Below are 24,602 nucleotides of genomic sequence, written 5' to 3'. Positions count from 1 at the left end.
AAAGAAGAATATTTTAGTTCATAAGATAGTAGCAGTACTTCTAAAACATTTTCTGACCTAAATCTGTCAAACAAATTTGTAACATATATAGAGAGACAGAAAATGGGGTTTAACATCCACTCGACACAAACTAGGTCATTTCGGGACTAATATATGGTTCAATTTTATTTCAATAATTCGCTTGTGCGTAGAGGTCTTTAGCAGTGGGAGGAAACCGGAGAACCCGGATAAAACCCACGCGGTTAGACAGGTGACCCCAATCCTTGTCACGTAGAACCGGGGAATCGAAACCACACTAGTTGACTCAATGACAGACCTTATGATACAGTGCACACATGCTAACCATTTGGACATCCAATCCGACTTGCAACGTATAGTTGTTTACCAAAAGTGATACCTATCTGACATAGCAATTAGAATTTTCTCCAAAAGAAAGGAGAGTATTTTAAGAGTTACCTTTCCATAACATTGTATCAGCTAATAACAATTTCTCCATCAATGAATCACCGTTATCGCTCTCCATCGATAAAAGGCAGAACAATCTCCGCAACCCGTCGGATTTAGAAATTATATCTTGCAGCCATTGTAAAAGTTTTAAAGCGAACTGTTGATGGGCTACCACGGAGGAATGCATCACTTGAACTTTCAATGGTTTACTTCCATGACGAGACGTACTTCTCTGGAAAAAAGAAATTAACAAAAGAGTTAAAATTTGTTATGAAATTCACATTTCAAATAATAAATTGTAATATACGCAAATGAAGAATTGGAACTGGTTTAGTTTGATTTTTTCTGTTTTAATTATTTACATGGAGAGTAATTCATAACGTGCAAATCCAACTTAAGTATCCTCACAACAACAAATTATAAAACAAAGTGATCAACTTATTTATTTATCTCAATGCTCTGAATACAGTATATCCACATTCTACAGGTTGCATGAATTGCATATGGTTTGTACGAATTATCAGTCGATTGTCGTAGTATTCCAACTGCTGAAATCAGAGTATCACTAATCTATTGGAGAATTTATGGGACTTGACAGAGCTTTTCTGAGATATTGAAATATAAATGATATGAATGATGACCATCTTATATATAAGTAAGACAATTCCTAATAGTGTACATCTCTAAATAAGTGTATAGGATTCCCTGGACTACAATTATAAATGTCACAAAAAGTACACCGAAACCACATAAACATTTTTTCTTTTTCAGATAAGGTTACTACTTTCATTTGCATAATTATAACCTTCAATCTCCCGATTCTCTCAAATGTAGAATGCAGACATACTGTATTTGATGCAATGGTAATCATTTGCCCGCAAATTTATAAACTTACTTGTATAATCTCTTTAGCTTTAGTACATTCTTTAGTTGTACCTTTTAATACACTACTTCTACCCTGAAAAATAAAGCTGGAGATACATTGTATGTCAACAAGAAATGAAATAGGGTTTAACATCCTACTCCGACTGGGCTAATGAAAACGGACAAACGCCATACAGTGTGGCAGTGTGCCTATGGCCTACTCTTATATCAAATTCCAACTGCCAAGGGATCTTTTATGCATCAGCCAATGTATACACAGGACCTCGGTTTTCCGTTCCATCCGAACAACTAGACAGCTGTCATTGTCCGTCAACAAGAAACTCAACAAGAGCTCACTGAATAATACCATTAATAATTTGAATGTCAAAACAACAACTATCAACTGACTGATTTCAATGGCTTGTCCACATTTTCGATAGTACATTTTCCTGAGAAAGTAATCTATTATAGGTGTCCAAAGTTTTGGATTGGTCAAACATGGGGGACTTAGTAGAAGATACGATGAATTGAAAATCTGTCGGCATTCTTTGCAGACAATTAAACAACAGACAATGGTCAAAGCCAACACCACCTACAATCATCATGAAATTCTTTCATGGTCCTCTTTTTAATATCACTGAATCAAATCCTGGAGATTATCTACCATTAATATTTGGATCATGTGTCCTTATGTTAAAGCGGGAATTTCATATTTTCTAAGAAAGTCAAAACATAATTATTTCTATGTCTTTTGCTCAATAGGTTATCAACTCACTATTATACGACCATGGGCATTATTTCCCACCCTTAAAAATCATTGACACAGGAAATAATAACACAATTACCTCCCTTGTTTTCCTATTGCCTCCATGCATTAGCTACCTTCAAACGTTGGAATTTGAAGTTGAAAATGATATTTTTGCCAATTTCTCAGCTGGCAATAGTGAATTATAGGAATAATTGGGTTATTCTTTAACAAGGTAGGACGGTTTATGGATACCATCTATTTTAAGGCTTTATTTTAATAAATTTTAAAAATATAACTTAAAAATATGAAATTGTAGCTTTAAGTAATCAGTTTAAGTACATTTTAGCATCAATTAAACTGTGGAAAATTACATATCTTCCGAAAAATGCACTTTGATGTCACTGTGAAGTGTTTGCTTTAATGTTAATAAAGATTAAATTTGTCATGAAATTTGTCTCTTGCACAATATTTTCCAATGATTTTAGTCAATTTCAGGTCATTTAGTAAAATAAGTGGCAATGTGCATTCACCACATCTTTTTTTGTGGATTAAGAAAATATGTCAATCATTTTATTATTACTTCTCTGTCAACAACTGTGGCAAACTCTACAGCATCTGTTTGTGTACATTCTATAGCTTTCTGTAATGTTTGAATAACCTGAAAATATATATAATTAATAATGTCAATTAGTCAGGACAGTGGTAAAAATACCATGGTCAAATACTTTCGCTCATATTCCTCACAGTGCTTATTCTGAATGTAATTAATTAATCTAGTCTGAAACTTGTATTTTGGTATATTTATGGCTACACAAATGTTTCACATAATTATGCATGTTTTAATAAATATTTGTTGAATTGTTTTGCATTCGGAGTTTTTCTTAAATTTGAAATCAACCTACCTGATCATAAGTATGAACCTCGTCATTAAACAACATACAATGAAATACAAGATCGGCTTGATCTTTATCTATTTCTAAACCATCCGGTAAATGTACACATTCTTCCCATGTTAACATATCAACACAGAATTGTAACGTAGATAAAAATAAAACCTTTGCCCTTCTACTAAGATCTACTGGTAATAAATCCATAGGATTCTGAAAAAAATTTTTATCACATTTTCATTGTTTCTGACTTTAAGACTTAAAATAGAAGGTTCTGACACCCTTGTTTGATCATTGTGGTAAAAAGATTGCCTAACATTTTAAGAATGACAAAATCTTGGCAAATAAAATTTCAATTGTCCTCTTAAAGAACATGTAGAACACTGGGTAGCAAGGTTTGAACAATGATTATCAGCTACTGTAAATGCTGTGTTAGTGATGTTTGTCCAGATTATTTTGTCTTGCACCTACATATGATAAGCATCCTGCAATTGAAATATTTTTAGTTGGTATTGGCTTACATTGATGGCAAGCGATTACCTAGCCCACATTAAACTTACATTTTGTCCCTATAATTACAACATAATCAATAATACTTTTCAGCTATTTAAGGTCTTTAATTCAAATAAGGCAAATTTTATTGGTCTTCCATCATGTCTGTATACAATTAACAAATGTATGAACTGATGTTTAATGCACAACAATTTAATTGTCATTAAATATAAAAGCATTTTATTTCACTCACCAAATCTTCCTCTCCCTCCATTCTAGGTTTGTGTTCTTCACAGAACGGATCCATTTTCCATGCTTCCAGATCACCACAATCACAGTAACCTCCCCCTCCTGATGTACTCATCTGCAATAAAAAAAAAATAGATTTTCGGTCTTGAGAACAGAAAACCAACAGAATTTCATTTGACTCACAGTCACAAATATTTATGCACCATGGAAGAGAACCCTATCCATTCTGATGTATGCTAATCTTAAGAAATATATCCAAACGCACCAGTTTTTTCAAGACATGCTTTAACTTTAAAGTGGCACAAAATATGAAATAGGAAAACGGGTCAAATTGCAAAAAAACCCAAAAAAACAATTACAAGTATACTATGGACCAGGAACCGAGAATGATATTATCGCTGCCATCTTAGAATTGTGCTGTCATATCAAAAATCAAAGGTGAATCGAAGTGCATTTGTGTGCATTTGTACAAGGAACAAGCATGCCAAGTTTCATGTCAATGGTAATGGAATTGGCAGGATTTTTGAGAAGAGCGTTGCACCTACAAATTACTACAATGTAAGAAGAAGAACAAGAAAAGTGGCACTTGGTGACCAGTTCCTTGTCCAAAAAAGTTCAACCATCCTTTTTATAACATCATCAGTGGATTTTATTAACATCAGTATTCACGCTGACTACATCACATTTATATGAAGTGCAATGGCCATCTACTACTACAGATGCAATTGTAAGGAGTAGACTAGACGTATGTTACAGTAGATAAACAACTGTCAATTATCGGGCTGGGTGAACATGACTTTGCCTGGACTTACCCTATATCTATGCTGCTTATGTGAACTTTTCTGGAAACAGTTAATGCACAAAACACAAGTAGGATCTGTAGCACAATCTCTATATAAATATAAATAAACATCACTGGTATGTTACGTCTTCAATATTTCCATTTCCAAAACAGGACTTCAAATTTAGGATAGAAATTATTAAGGGCTATTCAAATGAATTATTGATTGCCGAGTTTAAAAGTTTATTGAAGTAACATCTGATAGTAATTTTGACTATTATCAGTTTTTTTATCATTAGGCCACAATAAAACTGCATATGATTTATTGTTGTCATGACTGGTATAAACAACGAGTTCAAAGTTTTTGATAAATGTATGATAATTTCAGTTCAAAATGTGAAATCATGTTTTGAAGTATGATAAATTATAGACCCTACATTTTAATACGGGTAATCTAAATACAAGTTCACTAGAAATTAGCTACGTCATCTATAGTGGAACATCAAAACTTATTTCTATCTAAAAGTATGATATTTCAGTAAGCTACATGTATAGGCAATACACACACTTTGTCTATTGCTATGTCAGTAAGTGACAGTTGTATTTGTAATTGAATAAAGTTATTTATTGATACATGTAGTTCGTAAGATATGTTGTTTTCAGCAACTACATGTATTATAGGTTTTCTTGCAGATTGTATATCTCTAAGTAATGGTTACCAGGCGTAAATGAGAGGTCAAACATCAAAGATACATCTTTATGACCAAATCAATAATCTGTACTTTTTAACAAAACAGATACCATGTTCAAAACAATCCATATACATCATATATTTCCATTCAAAATATGGTTCCATATCATACTTTTTCGTGACAACATTTAATAAATAATTTTCAGAATAAGATTTACCTGCAGGAATATGTTGGTTCTCCGGTTTTAAAGCCATGACCACAAATCTGCGATGGTTTATCTTTCTCTTTTAAAGTACGAAAAACTTCTTCTGGATTTCCATTGCAAATAAACTCTTCCATTGGACAAAACAGAAACTTGGCAGCCAGTCGTTCTTCTGCCCCAGTCTCATGGTTACCAGCATAGACAAAGGGCACATAACTCTTCCAGTGATGTTTTAATGAAGATAGAAGATCACCTTTTTGGTAACTTTTTATCCATTCCTAAATTAAACAGATTATTTCATTGGCTATTCTCTCACCAACCGAAAACAGTTTATCAAAAAAAACTAAAAACAACATCTAGATTCTACATGGAAGTAAAGGTAAATAAAACAAAATTAAATTAAATGAGATATTATGTTCTGTGTTTCAATTAGAATGAAATGTAGCGAATAAGCTACAAACAAAATGCGTTTATGATTAACTATCAACACTGATAATTTGGCACAATTTTTCCAAAATAATAAAGTAACTACATGTAAATCATTGGCTCACAATTTATCGTAACGTAAATTTATACACAAACTACAGGTGACATATGTAACATAAGCACCGTTGCTTTATAACAATGAGAGTTGCGACTTGCGACATTGAAAAGTTGCAGTTAATAAACTTAGTGAAAAATATCCATAAAGTTGTCTGTATTGCTTTTACTTAATGCCTTTCACTAGAGTATCGTTTAGTTGTGCTGTTTTAGTGTTTCTGTAATTTACCGGTAATGCTTAGTTTCAAACCATTGTTGGCAATTTGTTCAAATCATCAAAATAACATTGGGTCTCTAATGTTGCGTAGTTAAACAATGAGTGTTGGATTTACAACTCTTTACTTTCACTACTGGTGTTGAGTAATAGTATGTTACTAGTGAATGTTAAACAATGAGTGTTGGATTTACAACTCTTTACTTTCACTACTGGTGTTGAGTAATAGTATGTTACTAGTGAATGTAAACAATTTGCCAATAATGGTTTGAAACTAAACAATAAATACATAAACTCCAGCAAAAACAGCTGAACTAAATGATACCCGAGTTGTAGTGATTTAAATATACAATTCAAATATATTTTCGAAGAACTGAATATTTGCATACTGATGATTGAAACAATAGCCTAGTTGCTACATGTATCAAACAAAACCCCCAAATAAAGCCGTCCCGTGCTCTGGGTTATTGACTGGCAACATTTGACAATTTGTATCAAACTATTGTCCCTACTAACTGTATGTCCTAATTACGTTATGTCTACATGTACCTATTTGAACTTGAAGAAAATGCGGGTCTATCTGATGTGGTGGTTTTTAGCTACGATTGGAAGTCATTCAATTACAATTGCAAACTTTTTTACCAACTGTGTGACTTCTTGAAAATAAAACTTCAGCACTGCTCTAATTTTTCAATAATTAAATCAGATGTAGTGATCACAGTTGAAATTTTTCTGTATATTCGGCATCATCTCCACGCAAGTTTCAGGTGGGTTTTCTTAAAAATTTGTGATTGTCTTTTAACTTTTAGGAAATTTGACAATAAAAAAATGGTTATCGTTATCATTGTTTTGTGTAAACGTGTAAAAATAGTCATCAGGCTACTAATCGTTAACTGTTTCACTTTGTTGTTTAATGTTTGCATGATACAAGGGCCTTCTCCGGAAATAGCCAGGCCTCATGAAAATATTAGAGACGTGTTATCATTTCTGTATCTCCTGTTTCTTTATATACATTATTGAGTACCAACATATTGTTGTTATGGCCTTGTATTCTATGTAAATAAATATCACCTCTAAATATAGATTAAGCCTGTAGCCTACACATAAAGATAATTTAAACAACATACAATACAATACAATGACAATCTAAATTTAGACTAAAATGGTAAATTTTCATTTATATTTCCATGAACAAATTACCTGCAGTATTTGCTTTTTATTGAATTCATGAATATCATGAAACTGCCTTCTTGGGGTTTCTGGCCATGGCTCTGCTTCCATTATAAAATGTTTGTCTTGATTTCCCAAACGTTGCCAAATCAAGTCTGCAATCCCATAACATCTGTTAGATCTAGATTACTGGGGTCAACTGATCAATTTTTAGGAAAAATCAAAATTCAACAACTTCATTAGAAGACAAATAATACAATACAAACACTCAAAAGCTCTTGCAACTAAATTAAAAGCATCAAGCCACACAAAGGAGGTGAATTTACGTTTCAGAAAGTCATGAAATGATAATCCGAAGATACGGCTGAAGGTTCCAATTTCAATATTGTAAAATTCGGGAGTGGTTAATAAACAAATATATTTCAGAAAAAAATAATTATGACATAACATAACTGAGTTAAAAGATAAGTTTTTTAGAATATTTTGAATATTGGATTACGTATTTTTAAAGATATTAAATAAAACTCGACCTCCTTAGAACACAATATTCGATTGCTATTCATTCGTTTTAGTTACAATTGCGTTTCGTAATTTTACTATACCGTGTTTCGGTATTTGTTTTGGATTTTAGACTTGCTGCAGATTATAATAAGATATGGATAAAATATCTGACGTTAGCCTCGAAGAATGTTCACAGTCGAAATATCTAAGGCCCTACAGACTAAGATATACACAGGTTTGGCCTTTTAGCTTCATTCTTGTGCCGAAAAGTCTGGAATTTCCTAAGTTGTTGCAAAGAATAACGATTTGTAAATATTGTCCAATCAAACCACTTATTTTGATCACGTGATGTAAATATCTACTTTCGTTTTGTTTTGACGAATTTCTGTAATAGTAAGTGCAGGTGGACTGCACCACACAAAATTTACACAAAAACAACTACACGGACAAGACATCATGCTCAGGAAAACACAAACAGACAGACAATTCAAAAAAGGTGAATGGATCCGGGGGCTAGCCATAAGCGTCCACTGCGCTGCAGTACAAGCCCGTGTCTGTACTGTTGTAGTGACAATGACTTCACTCAAAACAATCAGGAATACAACCCAAAGAAACCATTATGCAATGCCAGCATGAGTCATGATCTGCTATATGCTATACGAAATACGAATGTAAGCATATGTAGTAAAATTCAACTATACAAGTAACCATATCGGTGAAATGTATTAAAAAAAAGTAGTCTAAACCTAAATGCTCTAAAATCAATCAAGAAACGTTTCACAAAAACGTCACAAAAACAAAAACAAAAACAAAACTGAATACAAAGAAGCAAAAGCAAAGAAGCAAAAGGAAAATGTAGACTGTCTCGAGACACAGCCGTCTGCTAACTGAGTGGCGACGTTATTTTGGGAATGACGTCATATCTTAGAAGGCGATAAAAAATCACAATAATAAGGCGATAATCCAGATAAAAAAACCGTTAAAAGCTTAAAAACTATAAGTTTTAGCGACTAATCAGAATTTTTAAGTTGTGTAATTGTACAATTTATAATATATTACTAATATAATACCCCACACAAGAAATGCAAAACAGGTAAGCTGAAGAAATCGTACTATGTAAGTGTATTTGTAAAGGCATAAAAAATAAGGGAGGTAATTCAGAGAGGCTTTGGTAACTACAGAGAATCTAAAATGAAATTTAAATTGGATCATTATCCAGTATGTAGTCGGTTATATACTTATAAGAAATGTCAAACTTGGTATGTTGAAGAATGGAAGTTTTGAAATTTCTCTTAAAATGCGTAATTGTGTACCACCTTTGGCAGTGCATTTAAAGTAAAGAGATTTTATTTGGGAGAGAAATAGTTCTTTATTCTTACATATTGTCAAAAACTGTAATGCCTGTGAATAGAAAACACTATATAGCGTGGTATCTGGTATGTTACTATAGATTGACAGGTATTTTACTACTTCAAAACCAAATTTGTCCGTTTTGTCGAAAATACCGACATCAAATTTATTGTTAATTATATTGATATCCAGGTCAAGAACAGGTGCATTTATAGTGCCGGAATTTTCTTTATTTAATATTAGTTCAGGAGGATATATTTCATTTTTATATTTGTTGAAATTTCCGTAATCATTGATGGGTGTTATGTCGTCAATGTATCGAAAGGTATAGTTTAGACTTTTAGCTATTTTGTAATCTGTTTTTCTTTTATGGTCTTGAAAGTAGAATTCGTATTTATATAAATGTGCATTAGCCATAAATGGGGCGGGGTCAGTTCCCATTGGTAAACCAATGGTTTGCTGTATTATCTGATCCCCAACCTCAAATATGGCATTGTCAATGCGGAAATGTATGATATTTTGAAATTTTTTTTTATCAAAAACTACAGTGTCGGCATTGCAACCTTTTATAATCCATTTAGCATCTTCTGCATAAATGGCCATCAAGTTTCTGTCTTTCCTGAAAGCTCCATTAAAGGCTTTATCTACAAACCAATCCATATTATCTTTAAGATCTGCAAATTAAATAATACCACCAAAAATTAAAGTAAATAAACAATTTTATCAATACCAAAAACTGTTCAAATTGCATTTGGTCGGAATGTTGTCGAAAAAATATATTATTGTCTTTTTATTTCTTCAAAATAATTAGCAAACAAATGTGACCCTACAGGTACTTATATCTATAAAAATGATTAATAAATGGGAGATGGATAAACTGAATTGTTGGACCAGTATTGTTATTTTCTTTATTTCATGTGTATATTCTAGTATTGTGATTTTAGAATTGTATAACTTGATGGTCTAACAGAATAATAATATCTTCCTGAGTAAAATTTTTGAATTCTAGAATGTGGACAATTGTATTTCAATTGGCAAAAATGCATGATTGGTAAGTGAGGTAAAGGGGTGCCATAATAACGCATAAATTACTGCATAAAAGAATTTATTTGAATTTATGTCACATTAATCTATATCTTAAGAATGTGTCTGCTAGAGGACCATGCAAAAATTGATAAAAAAAACCATAACCCTGGGGGTAAGCAATTTTAAATCATACTTGGTCTATGGGGACCCCTAGGCAACAAAAGTTACGCGATGCAGTGAAAAATTTGTTGGATGACAACTTCCGGGATAACTGGAAATTGTTGTTTTTGGTCAAAATTTGCCACATTTCAACCAATTTTTTGCCCAAATTTCAAAACACTCCTACTCAAAATGTTGTGACTCTAAAATTTTGATATTGGTCAGGTATAATAGGGCAAGTAGTCGACTTAAAATCCTGCAGTACTTTGCAAATGAATGAATGCCAAATTGGTATCAACTGAATCAACCTAATATTTTGTGGGGATGTATCTGGGTACTAACCCAACTCACAGAAAAAATTTGGTCCAAATCCCCAACCCAAGACTTATCGCCCTCTGGATGGTGCTCTCGCGGACACACTCTTAAGCCATTGTTAAAATACCTGATTTGTCATTTTTTAATGATAAATATTTTCTTAAACATTCAGAGATCCAAAATATGGGATAAACAGTCTGTGATGGACAATGAGAATATTGAAATGGATTTTCTGCTTCCTTCATACAAAATCCCTTTTTATACGGGCGTGTTGGATGGCCGAATGGTTAGCACGTGCGCGCTGTATCATAAGTTCTGTCATTGAGTCAACTGGTGTGGTTTCGATTCATGGGTTTTCTCCGGGTTCTCCGGTTTCCTTCATCTGCTAAAGACCCCTACATGTACATGCGATCGAATTATTGAAATAAAATTAAACCATATGTTGGTCCCAAAATGACCTGCTTTGTGTTGAGTGGACATTAAACCACATTTCTCTCTCTCTCTCCCTTTATATACATGTATACTATTTCTTTTTTTAATTCCAGAATGGTATCGAAAAAACTTTGTGTTGAGTGAACATTAAACCCCATTTCTCTCTCTCCCCCTTTATATACATGTATACTATTTCTTTTTTTAATTACAGAATGGTATCGAAAAAACATGGGACCTGATGAAAGTGAACGACAGGTACTCTACATTTAGAAATATCTTGGTACTTGATTTGTACTGACAATTCAAGTCCATAGCATAAGTTTTGCAGCCTTTGAATGCATTTAAAAAGTCTCTGCCCTTGTTAACGAAGGTGTGATAATCATTAATCTGGAGTATTGTCCACTTGTCTGATAACCATAATATACAAGGAAAATTAGTACAGGACAAACTGAACTTTGGTTTTTTTCAATGATCATATTTTCTGTGAAAATTTAAATAAAGAAATGTTTATTTTTCAGTCTGGCTATCATAGTTTATAATCCATTTAGAAAGGTTTTAGTGTTTGTAAAACAGTTCAGAGCAGGTAAAAGAAACCAGAACCGCATTTACATGTATAGCTAATAAAATGGGGCAGATGCACAGGACAAGAGGGTGTGACATTCAGGGAATTGACCCATGTTCCATACTGTAGGTGCTATTTAGATTCTACTTTATTATTTATGACATGGTAATGTAATGGAAACATAAAATGCCTAGTTTCCCACCACCCATCCTTCAACCTGATGATGAAGAACTGTATTTATGTCCCGCATACTCCCTCCAAATCCAATACTGTGGTAGATTTCTAGAGGACCATCAGAGGTTCAGAAGTAGAAAAAAAATAAATCATTCATTTGTATAGAACAAGCATAACCTGCCCCATCTAGTAGTATGACATCCAAAACTAATATTATGAAAAATTGCTTATGCCTTCAATACGAATCTGGATTGTTCACCCACTCAGGGAATGTGATTTGGAATTAGACTGTCGTGAGACATGTTAGTTTTTCAAACACCTATATGAAATTGTGGTTGTATACTGGCATTCCCCCCAAGTGTTCTTCTGTCAGAAGTCTACATCTATAATTGGATCTTTTTTACAAAGTTATGTATGATGTTTGTCCTCCCGCGACCATTAAAATGGGTCTGTTTATCTATCTGTTCCTCTGTCTGTCTGACACACTATAGCTTACTGTCGAATGATTTTGCCTTGTGTGCTGCTCGGATGACTTGGCTGGTATGACCGTATGGTTTGTTGCATGGCAACCAATCATGCATGTGTTTTTGATCGTAATTATTATTTTGTAGCACTGTATTGGGCACATGCTGAAAGTTATCAAGATAATGGTGTTACTAAAATAGACACTACTAAATATCCTGGCTCGCTTGGATTAACACATGAATTATGTGCTGGCCTGGTTGATAAAGACTGCAATATAAAGGAAATAGCACAACAGGAATTACTGGAAGAACTGGGCTATAAAGTACCATTATATAAAATAGAAAAGATAACAAGTTACAGGTGTGTATTGATTATGAAATATCTTTATTATCGGGTATATTGTGTTTATACATTCATGACTCTTTCTTCCATTTATCTCTATTTTTCAATCATCCATCCCTGTCACCATCCAGTTATGTATTCCCTTTTATACAAACACAGTTTAATATATAATTATCAGTCTCCATACAGAAGTGCTCACAGTGCAGAAACCACTCTAATCCATGTTTTCAACACTATTGGGGCCTCCCGCAGAAAATATGGAAAATTCAGAGTTGAAAAATGGCATCTGTGGACTATTCTGCCGCAGTTTACATATGAGTTTATTTGGCTATGCGCAGTGTTTTTTCGCATGAAAACTCAGCACTAGGAAGATAACAACATTTTTGTTACGAAAATATTTGAATTATAATTGAGATTCTATCAGTAACAAGGGTACGTTTCAAAGCATGTATTTTTCATTTCGAAGCACGTTCGTGCTCCTAGGCCATGACAGGCAGTGATGGTAGAAAAATTCCTCCTCTGACAGTCACGCTTACCTATGGTGTACCTCAAGGATCAGTATTGGGACCCATTTTGTTGTGTATTTACACTAAACCACTTGGTAGCCTGCTCATCGAAAAGGATTTATACCAGCATTTTTATACATACGACTCAAAAATCATAAATTTCTTCATCCAGAACAAAATAGTCAGTTGTCTTCTTGTATGAAACTGGAAACATGTTTAACGGAAGTGAAAAGCTGGATAACAAACAATATTCTCAAACTAAATTCAGACAAAACAGAAACGTTATTGATTGACCCTCCAAGGAGATTAAAACAGAGTGACATTATGTATTTGAAAAATGAAAATTTGAACATCAATCTTTCAAATTCCATCAAAAGTCTTGGTGTCATCGAGAACAACAATCTATTAATGGGAAATCAGATCAGTTTCCTTTGCAAATCATGTCATTAACACATTTGAAACATTGGTTCAATAAGACATTTTATAACAGCAGATGCTGCAGCAACTCTTGTCTGATGTCTTGTTCTTTCTCGTCTAGAACAACAAAATCGACTTCAAAGGATAGAAACTTCAGCCGCAAGAATTGTTGCACGAACAAAAGTTTGTGACCACATATCGCCCGTTTTAACCTATCTTCATTGGCTTCATACCAGTGAACGTATTGGATTTAAATTACCGTGTTTAACATATCAGACAGTTCACAAAACAGTACCTGTGTACCTTCAGGAACTTGGTCAGGAACATTTACCCTCTAGAACTTTATATGAAAAAATAATTTTCAGCTACAATTACCATCTTACAATTCAAAAACCTTTGGATCAAATTCATTGTCATATCTGGCAGCTTCACATTGGAATAACCTCCCTACTTATTTGAAACAGTGTCCAATTGCAACCCTATCTACTTTCAAATAATCACTGAAGACTTATCATTTCTGACACTATGTTTACTGTTTAGTATTGTGTTGTAAAGTTTGTCTTCACCCACCCTTTCATACATCTGTCATCCATCTCTTACTGATCTGTGGGTTCGATGGGCCGTGACGTCTAATGGGTAGCCTACAATTTAGATCTTGTTCACAAGATCTGTCATTGAGTCAGCTTTCGCGGTTTTGATCCCAGGCTTCTGAGGCTTGTATGGGACAAGGAGTAGGGTCATCAGCCTAAGACCCCAATGCAAAATGAATTATTTCTCCCTCTCTATCTTTTTATAGATCTGGTATTGGAATTAGTGCTAGTAGACAGACGTTATTTTATGCCGAGGTATCGGACGTGATGAAGGTTGGTGAGGGAGGAGGTCTTGTGGAAGAAGGGGAGTTCATAGAGACAGTAGAAATACCGGTAGATAAAGGAAAATCTTTCATTTATGACGAATCTATAGCCAAACCAATATGGACTATGTTTGCGTTACAATGGTTTTATGATAATAAATATAAAGTAGCAAAGGCAGCTGAGTAAACCTAAAATACTTGTGGATCACAATTTTTTGATTAAGTTCCTGACAAAGCATCCTCGGTATCCAATATGGACTATGTTTGTGTTACAATGGTTTTATGATTATAAATATAAAGTAGCAAAGGCAGCTGAGTAAACTTAAAATACTTGTGGGTCACAATTTTTTGATCCTCGGTATCCCCAGTGGTCTCATTCAGTTCCACTCCACTATAGCCTGGGTTCATACATGGGGTATTCACATATTCAAATTATCTTCCCTTGATCGTAGCTTCATTCTACAAACCAATCAAAAACAGTTTATAAACCAGTCTTAGCCTCATTGTTTACGTTCACAACAATATGGCGGCTTTTTCGCTCGATTATGAAAAAAGTTTGCAAGAAATTTAATATAAAAGAAGTGACGTGCACACCAAAAGATGTTCTAAAACATATTTTGTATGTGAAAGACGTTTTAATGTCCGTCAAAACAGGCAGTGGCAAGTCGATATGCTATCAAGCCTATTGGTCGATAAAAAATGCACAATCATCAAGGGCAAATAATTTGAATATGTGTCTTCCCACATGGATGAAACCAGGGTATAGTGGAGTAGAATGGAATGAGACCACTGGGAATACTGTCCATTGGTTATGAAAAGTAATAGCTGTTTCACTCAGATTGAATTATTACATCTTGGATGTAAGCGTCAATTTATTAATGTGGTAGCTAAATTTACTTTAGTAGTGGGTTGTGGGGAAAGCAAAGATGGTTTCAAGGGGTATTTTTCAACTCTGTAAATGTGCTTTCAAAATATTTAAATATTTCCTAAGTTAACAACTTCCATTGTGAAGTTGTCAGTATCCCTATAAAGTTTTAAAGCTAATCTCTGAGTTTGATCTGTGTTTATAATTACAGAATGTCATATAATTTTAACAATTAGTGGATGTCATCATTTTCAGGATGTCAGATAGGATATTTCATGAATGGACAGTATATCAAAGGAACAAAATTTAAAGGCCATTTTCAAATGAAAATCCATTAATTCCTTTAGTTTCGAGTGCTAAAATCTGTCACAATAAACTACATGTACCTGCATTCTCCTGATAATATTGTGTACACATTAATAGACATAACAATGAAACTAAATTACAAAAATGGAATATTTAGAAATTTTTAAATAATTTTCTTACATTTTATAAAACAATATTACATGTGTATTGTTCTTGTTGCACTATTCACATTTTGAAAAATTTACAGTGATTCTTTACCAGGGCATAGTAAATGTTGAAATCAAAATGTTGCTACATATCTTACTGGTGTATATTACTGCTATTGAAGGTGGTTTACCAAACTGTCATCTATGTTTTTATTTTCGAAGATTTCTTTTTTATCATACTTTTTGATATTTTTATCTGTGTTACATTTAATATCATGAATAAACGTTTTTCATCAGATTCAATGTCATCCAAAGTCTTCCACATTGAATACACACATTATTGTCAATTTAAATCAACATAGATGTTGTAATCTTACCGGGAATAGATTGGCTTCTGATATCCAATATTTAAGACAAAATAAATATTTTACCATTGGTACACGAATCGTGTATCATAATGCGTTTCAGCGTCATTTGTAACAAGGGACTTGAAGAGTGTGTGTATGAGTTAGTTGTATTTTACATCCGCTTCCATCGAGGTGATTATCGCAGACAATAACATGTTATGTATACATGGGGCTAAACAATAAATACTATCGGTGTAAACTGGAATAACCAGACACTAGAGATTGCCATTCGATTGAGACTTCTGGCCAGGAGCGGATTGGGGCCGGGAACCGACCCGGGCTCCCGTGTTGGAGCGCCCCCTTTACTGACCGCGGAGCCTTGACGGGTGGTCCGGGGGCTCTCCCCCTAGAAAATTTTAAAAAATGAACCCCAAATATGCGATTTGGTGGCATATCTGATTATAATCTCTGTCAAATCATATATCTTATAAATCGATTAATTTAGGCCAAAACCCCAACCTGCAATAATTTACAACCATCAACCTGTGATGTCAAGGAATGTTTAACACCAGCCTCAGGAAATCGTCTCGCACTCATATTCAGCCAGCAGACCAGCTATCATCATATTTTGCTGAGGCCTTAAAATTGAAATTTTTTTTTGAGTTACGAACCATCGGCAGACGTTTCTGGCGTATCTCAACAAACAGGGTGCAGGTGACTTAATAATTAGTAAATTTGCGGGCGACAGTGTCGGGTGAATCCGATGAAATTTTCGGATGAAATTTGGAATCCCCATTGCAGGATTCCGAATTCCGGTTCACACCCAGCATACCCGGCCCAGAAAGTCTATTTTACCAGCCCATTCCAGACTTCAGTGATGGCGTGGCGGCCCGTTAAAGCCACCGGCCACATACAACATGATCAACATCGCTCCATGGCCGGACCAATACCTCCCGCCCTCACCCCATATAATGTTCAGCAGAAAAGTTTTTTTTTAGACGAATTGGACAAAATTATATTTTTTTCATTTTTTTGCCGACAGGCCCTTCGCCCAATGGCCCAATCCGCCCCTGCTTCTGGCGTATTTCGTCGAACATAACTGATTAGAAGCTTTAGTAAAATTAGAAACGATTTAATGTAAATAAGTTTATATACATTCATATTACATTATTATATGCGTTGCGACCCATTTGTTTCCATTTTTAGCGATTTAGCTCCTTTAAAGTTGATAAATAGCATAAACTAATTAAGACAAATTGTAGTTCGTCTATTTATAGCAATTCTCTCTCTGTCTCTTTTCTCCCCTTTTGCATGCCCATTTTTGTTGATGTTTTGGTCTAGAATGGACGAAGAGGGTTTGAATTAACATTTTCTGTCAGGTTTTGGTAACTATTCATGATTTTGAGGCGGAAGGATAACGGGGTTATCAGGTTGGCTACGGTAATATGTACGGCAACTAGTTACATGTTTTTAGTATGCTTCTTCAAGTTTGTGTATCTCAAAATTTTGGTGGTCAACCTCACACAAATTTTAGTGCAAAGACATGATCATTTGTTCCTCTGTCTGTAGTGAAAAGCATTCAGCCCAACGAAAATTTTGGGAAAAGTTGGAGGTGGGCAAAGAGGCCAGAATTAAAATTGAAATCAACGGGGAAATTAATGGTTGTCTGCCACAAACTTTAATTGAGTTGCCTCCCTTGGGTCAATCGGCATTATAGTTTTGTGGCGACTCCTCTAATCATTTTCATTTTTCAGAAAGTATACAAATTTTCACGGCGTAGTCCACACCAGAGTGTACTCAGATCGATTTTTTAACATTTAATTAAAAAAACAAAATCAAAACAGCAACGGTAGATCTCCCGGTCTATAAAATGTTTTTGGCGAAGATTATATGTAGCGTTGAGGTTTGATCATTTGCTATTTATATCTTCTGCAGAGAATGCCAAATGGTGACAAATTTTAATTTACCTTCTAGTAAATTCTGAACAAAATTGAACCAATTTCGGACTGATGTTTATTTTTATGAACATACAGTGTTCTAAAACTGCGCGGAGGGTGGATGGGGGCACATTTTAAACCAACAACGAGTGTGCGGAAAGAGAAATGCTCTGACAGAACGAAGGAACGTCTTGTGTGTTTAAAGTGTTTCAAAATAGTATTCTAAAAAGCGTATTTAGTTTACCCTAATAGAACTGTCTTCAACAAGTTCAAAGCCAGTTAGTTCCAAGGCGTACGTTGGTCCTCCCTCCGACAATATATTAAACACCCCCACCGGCAAACAGAACCGAAATAACCAAATAAATGTTTTTTTTACTAAAATAAACTTACAAAACGATGTGCTAATGACTTTTTTGCAATGACATTTTGACACAAAATTTTACCTCCCTCAGATCAGCGACGTTTGTATGTTGGTAGGACATATTTTAGTATAGTAAGCCCCACTGCTGACAGAAATTCCTCCACAGCTTTGTAAAAAAACATAAACAAGCAGTGGGGCAATAAAAGTGTCAAGTGCAATTACGCGCTTTTGGTATTATTTTGGAGTCGGAAGTGTATCTTTATGCGTTGGTGTCCCCTCCGCACATTCAAACAACATAGACGCTACGATATAAACAGGGTTAGCTGTTATTTCTAAATAGGAGGGGGGTGGGGTGGGGTGGATGGCTGAATGGTTAGCACGTGCGCGCTGTATCATAAAGTCTGTCATTGAGTCAACTGGCGGGGTGTCGATTCCCAAGGTTGTACGTGACAAGGATAACGGTCGCCTGTCCAACCACTGCTAAAGACTCCTACGCCCAAGCAAATTATGGAAATAAAATTGAAACATATGTTAGTCTCGATATGACCTAGTTTGTGTCGAGTGGACGTTAAACCCCATCTCTCTCTCTCTCTCTCTCTCTCTCTCTAAATAGGAGCGTTTTATATTATAAATGAATTTTGTGCATTTTATCAAAAAATTTCCTGCCCACACCATTACGATCTATTCGATAGTGGCATTGTCATTCAGTATACATGTTTTGAAAATCTAGCCCTGTTAATAGGTTACAAATAGAGTTTTTGTAACAATGACGCCCATTCCGATGACCATGAACAATTATATTTGGCCATACGTAATGCATATTTGGAAAAGGACATCAAGTGGTGCAAAATTGAACAATAATTTACCTTTTTATAAGCATCGAAACTTGAAAAGTTTCTCACGCTAAATTCCCATTTCTCGGAAATGATAAAAATTAGAAACTAATATTTGTAATTGCTTCACTTTTCATCATATATATACATTAAATGCTACATTTCTGTGAATGTTGCAGATAGAAATATTAAAACAGTTATATACCTTTGAAAATGATCATTTTTTAGCTTTTAAATCAAAATTGCGGGGAAACAAAAACGAAATTAAAATTTCGTATGTCAGCATTCTGTGCGGATTGACAAGGTGCATCCACAAATATAAGTTCAGTTTATGTAAATTGATATTTGCCTTCCAAATGTTGTACCGTAGAGGTCAAAAATAAAGTTATTTTTAAAATAACGCTACTTCTGGTGCCGATGCAAAATTTCATACTTATGGCTGACACCATTCTGGATCTAGCTTAATTTTGTGTCGATCTGACTAGTAGTTATAGCAGAATATAAGGTTCTGGCAGTTAATAGCAATGACGTCATTGGTTAGTAGTCTTTTTATTGATCAAAAAACGGTAAGTCATAGGGCGGTAACTTATAAAAAATAATTGATATTCGTATTCGTATTATTCCAAAATATGAAGTTTAAACATACATTATGCAAGAGCTAATTCTGCCTATTGCAAGTCTTTATTTAGGCTTCAGATGTTATAGAAATTATTAATTAGACCTTTATTTACATGACAAGCTCAAAATCAACTTTGTAGACCCACGGATGGCATGGATACAGTTTGCATTTAAACCCCATTTCATTTCATTTTCCGTTCAGAACAAAGTAATTTGACTGAAATTTTCATTTTCTTTTTTTTTATCATCTATTTTTTAATTATTATAGCAAGAATGGCCAACTCTTTATAAAACTCTTAACTAATGTATCTTTAATTAATAAAAAGTTTTTTTTTCAAATATTTAAAAAAATCAATTTAAAAAGCAAAGCTATATGATATTTCGAAAACATAATATCTGAAATTGTAAAGATATTTATCCTGAAACGGGCTATCCAAATACTGATATTTTATTATATCAAATTTTAACGGCATTTTAACCAAAATATGTACAAAAAAATCTAAGACCTGACTTTGGTATCTCAGCAGCAGATTTGCAGATCGTCTCAAAAATCTTCTCACAAGTCGCGGATCCAGGGCCCACAAACACATGCACACACTTTAAATAACAGTATAAAACATTCTCTTAATATTCAGTTTTTTGGGGTTTTTTTTTTCATTTATTTAATTTTTTTGATTAGGTGATGTAGCTAATGGATTTAGCGACCTCCTAAATAGATCAAGTACAGTATTTTATTTCCTTTCATAATGAATACTTTAGTTAAATTCTTTTTAAAAAGCAGACGAGACATGTCAAATATCTGACCATTGTGCAAATTATATTTCACGACTTCGGCGTTAATAGAGACAAATTAGTCAATTATTATCAACAAAACTACTGGAATTAAGGCGAGGACTGCAGCATCGTGTTAACAAATTTTGAAATGATAAACATGCTAACACCTTGATTATTGTACTTCGAAATGGCTTTCCTTTAAAATTACACCCCTTTAGCTGCTGTTATCCCGTTTCTAATTGCATGGTGTCTTCTTAACTAATATTCACTCGGAATGGGTGACTATTGTAACAGAGAAATAATTAAAGATGAATTGACCGTTTGCTGGTTGATAAACGACGGGGGTGCCGTTAACGTGTTGCTTTTAACAGCTGAGCTTTTGCCGTGGAAATTGAAAAGTTTTACTTTTACAGAACTGTAATTGATTAATTAGCTTCAACTTTCTGTTTCTCGCTGTTAATTTTAAATTTTACAAGATTACTATTCCTGTTTAACCTCGACTGTTATAGGCTATTTTTTTGTCTTTTAAGTATCTAAAATGTGTTCATAATCTGTATATTGTTTACTATTCAATTTATGTCTTAATAGCATTCATTTGAAATAATATAAATCACTTATTTATTTTTTTAGTTTAAACTGTGATAAAATAATGAGATATTTCATTTTGACTCCCTTTTTTCACTATATTTTCCTGTCGGTGGACGATGTTCCTTATAAAGTTTATTCACTGTTAGAAGTAAAATAAACAAGATTCATTAATGAGACATAATATGACTCTAATCAAAAAATTTAAAAAAAAATAATTTGAATAATAGCCTAGCTATCGAAAACTGAATTAGTGATCTACATGTAATTAAAGTAGGGTATTTTTTACGAGCACTCGTTGAACTCCTTAAACCAATCAAATCTTTTAGTATATTGGGTATCTATGCTGAAATTGTTCAATTTGCGTTAGAAGCATGAAAGTTGGCCGAACTATATAGTTTTACACACTGATCATTTTAAAGATACCTTCCCGCGTACAAACTGGGTGATTTGATGATATATTTGGACTAAAAACAAATTCAAACTATTAAGCTATCAAAATTTTGCTTTAAATTCTTCTCAAAACATTGTATTCGCGAGGAAATACCCCAAGCTATACAAAATAGAAACGGGTGCGAAGCCGGAGGAGAATTCATTGCATATAAAAGACGATGTTGTCTTTGATCGCTGTCCATTTATCATAAATATCGAAGCCTAATTAAATTCCCGCATTATCCACTGCCCACGCCTTTTTCCGCAGTTTTTTGTTTCTGAAACTGTTGTACGTTTAAATCTCTCCCTTTTCCTAGTCCGCTCACCATCAAGTTTATTAACATATACATCAAACGCTCGCTAACGCTGAGCGATCAACATTTGACGTCACTCGAGTAGATATCCCTTAATGCTAGGCTGCCAATTAGTGACACCCTCTCATTTTTGTCTAGTGTGCGCGCTCCATGGGTGTTTTTCAAGGAATCAGGTAAATTTTGTTATATATCAAAATGGCCATGGTCTACTTTTATTGGAAATAACCACCCGATAATACTTTTTTGGGAAAGTATCTTTACGATTTGGCAGCATCTTTGGAAACAATTTGGCAGTGATAAACAGCCGAATTATTGGTGATGGTTACATAAAGTAAACTGTAAATGCATCTGCATTCTGCAAGTCTCGATGACCTCTGAGTACATCGAAGATCATGAACCTTCTTTTAAAGAGAATGTATAAATGATTTCATCCTGATATCCAACAGTATCCATAATAATGTCCCCGTTCCTTATCTGTAATTTTATATTTGGATCTAAATATGGACCCTTTCATCAGAAGCAAATGTCAATTGACGGAAGAATTATCTGAGTTCACATTATTTCAGTAGAAGTGCGATTACTCTTAGAAAATCGAAACTTCGAAAATTAACTCGTACGACCGGTAAAACCAGAGTCGGGGTTTGACTCTGTATCCGGCCTGACTCGGGTCCCAGTGTATGGGCGCAATAGCACCAGTTACTGACACATGACCGTATTTAATTCCCTGTATTGATATGGAACATTTTATAACGACAGAAGATTTATTTAATTATATTACTTCACTTAAGCTGTCTTTATTAAACAATCTGCCACAGAGCTTTACAGCGGTTTATCATTAGTATAAATCTTTGCCCCGTCTTTATTAGCCCGCTTCGTGCAGAAAAGTAGAACGTTAACTCCCATTTCATTCATTATAAATTTTTGGTTTGGTTTTGTATTCTTTGTTGAGTGTATTATGCATGCATGTCTACCATTTAAATTGCATAAAAAAGCACGGCTAACGTCGCGTATATTTGTGCTTCTGTATATCGTGTTATAAACTATTTTAAATCAAAACAAGTAAATCAAACCATAAAATAAAGCCTGGAAGATACAGCCTAATGTGTCTTGGTAGCAAAGATTTTACTATGGTTTATTAGCTTCCAGCAGGTGTCCGTTCTTTTAAAATATCAAATTAAAACTTTCATAATAGCCATGTAATTTTATAACCGTTATTTACACTATTTCCTTAAAAACTCGGAATATGAAAAAAACAATCAATAACATTAACTTTACTAATAACAACTCCAGAAATCATATTACTAATATCTTGCGTACGCAGGCACGAGCCAGTGACACGTGCCCTTTAATTACCTTTCAGGTATGATGTATCTGTATAAAATACATTAGATCATTTTAATCATACTATATAATACACAAAATAAAGATTATACACTGAAAATGAATATAATCTGGTCAGTAATTCAAAGAACAATTGTGAAATTAAAGCCTCGATAAAAAATATATTGGGGGATGCAAGGAACTAATAGGTTAGATATCATTGGGGTATGCAAGGACGAAAAGAATATAGTTACATTGGTTATGTATGGGCGGACAAGTTAGATACTTTGGGGTATGCAAAGATTTAATAAAATAGATGCCCTATAATGTGTCATTATGAAATACAAAACCATGTGAAATGAGAAAACAAATTTAAACACCCAAATACATGTAGACCTAGATATTTATACTACATGTATTTCATTTGAAATTATATTTTTATTTACAGAAGTACTTGTTTGAAAATATCAAATAATATAAATCAACTATTATTCTCTCAATTAAACTAGTGGTTAAATTTTCCGTAATGGATATGCATTTTTCTGATATAAATCAGCGTACAATTCAAATATTAATATGTAATACAATGCATACACGTAACATAGTTTACATTGTCTTCCGATCTTGTTTTAAATCATCATCTAGATGTTAGTTTATTAGCGTTACAATATTTTATACAGTGTGTCATATTTTTTTTGACGATGTATTTGTGCATGAATTATTCACGTTTTCGTTTGCCATGCAAGTATATCGTCGCTGGGAAACATTAAGGATGAAACTGTTATCACATATACAAACTCCGGTCACAGCCAGCCCTATTTTGTAAGACAAGTGAAAATGACCTCGTTTGATAAGACAAATTTATTGGATTGCGGTAAGATCATTTCACGCTTAAAAACGTATTTAAGAATTTTCAAATATCCTCGTATTGGTATTGAAAATATATTAGTTATACTTTTGAAATCAGATAATGCGCGCAATAGATAATGGACATTTTATTGATAGATCAATACCAAATTTAAAAATATCAAATTCTCCCTTACATATTTTATAAACACAAGAGAAATTAAAAAATAAACCAACCCCCAAAAAACCTGAGAACTGCCCCCCCCCCGCCCTAATTACTCGTTAAAAACTTTCACATTTTATATAGTTCTAGAGAATTGTCTATCTGGTTTTTTAAAACTACAAAATGACTTACTGTTTCTAAACGCCTTCGAATAATTTAAACGAAGGAATGGGACACTGAAGCAAAAGTATCTGCTAACAATACCGCGGTAATCACTCCCAAAATTCACACCCAAAAGTAATGTACATGTAATAAGTAAATATATTAATTAATATTAGTGCAAACTGGTTGAAATATATATATTAAA

At 33.7% G+C, this 24,602-nt stretch overlaps 2 protein-coding genes across 3 annotated transcripts in view; one reads left to right on the top strand and one right to left on the bottom strand.

Moving 5' to 3' along the window:
• Positions 1-7,650, bottom strand: part of LOC126822272 (E3 ubiquitin-protein ligase UBR2) — a 40,021-nt gene extending 32,371 nt beyond the window's left edge. For both annotated transcript variants that reach the window (XM_050551051.2, XM_050551052.2), the window contains exons 1-8: positions 7,317-7,650; positions 5,378-5,640; positions 4,500-4,578; positions 3,692-3,802; positions 2,962-3,159; positions 2,640-2,717; positions 1,343-1,405; positions 457-679 (exon numbers count right to left, since the gene is read on the bottom strand). In XM_050551051.2, coding sequence (XP_050407008.2) covers positions 457-679; positions 1,343-1,405; positions 2,640-2,717; positions 2,962-3,159; positions 3,692-3,802; positions 4,500-4,578; positions 5,378-5,640; positions 7,317-7,397 — 1,096 coding nt within the window. In that variant the 5' untranslated portion in view covers positions 7,398-7,650. The remainder of the gene's footprint in view (positions 1-456; positions 680-1,342; positions 1,406-2,639; positions 2,718-2,961; positions 3,160-3,691; positions 3,803-4,499; positions 4,579-5,377; positions 5,641-7,316) is intronic.
• A 222-nt stretch (positions 7,651-7,872) lies between these two features.
• On the top strand, positions 7,873-16,141 carry LOC126822310 (uridine diphosphate glucose pyrophosphatase NUDT14). Its single transcript, XM_050551116.2, has 5 exons — positions 7,873-8,022; positions 11,281-11,324; positions 11,588-11,652; positions 12,417-12,630; positions 14,332-16,141. The coding sequence occupies exons 1-5, from the start codon at positions 7,942-7,944 to the stop codon at positions 14,573-14,575; spliced, it is 648 nt and encodes a 215-aa protein (XP_050407073.2). The 5' UTR covers positions 7,873-7,941; the 3' UTR covers positions 14,576-16,141.
• The last annotated feature ends 8,461 nt before the right edge of the window (positions 16,142-24,602 follow it).

This window comes from Patella vulgata, chromosome 5 (genome assembly GCF_932274485.2).
Source record: "Patella vulgata chromosome 5, xgPatVulg1.2, whole genome shotgun sequence".
NCBI lineage: Eukaryota > Metazoa > Mollusca > Gastropoda > Patellidae > Patella > Patella vulgata.
Note: the sequence above shows the minus strand (reverse complement) of the source record. Positions and strands in the feature narration are given on the sequence as shown.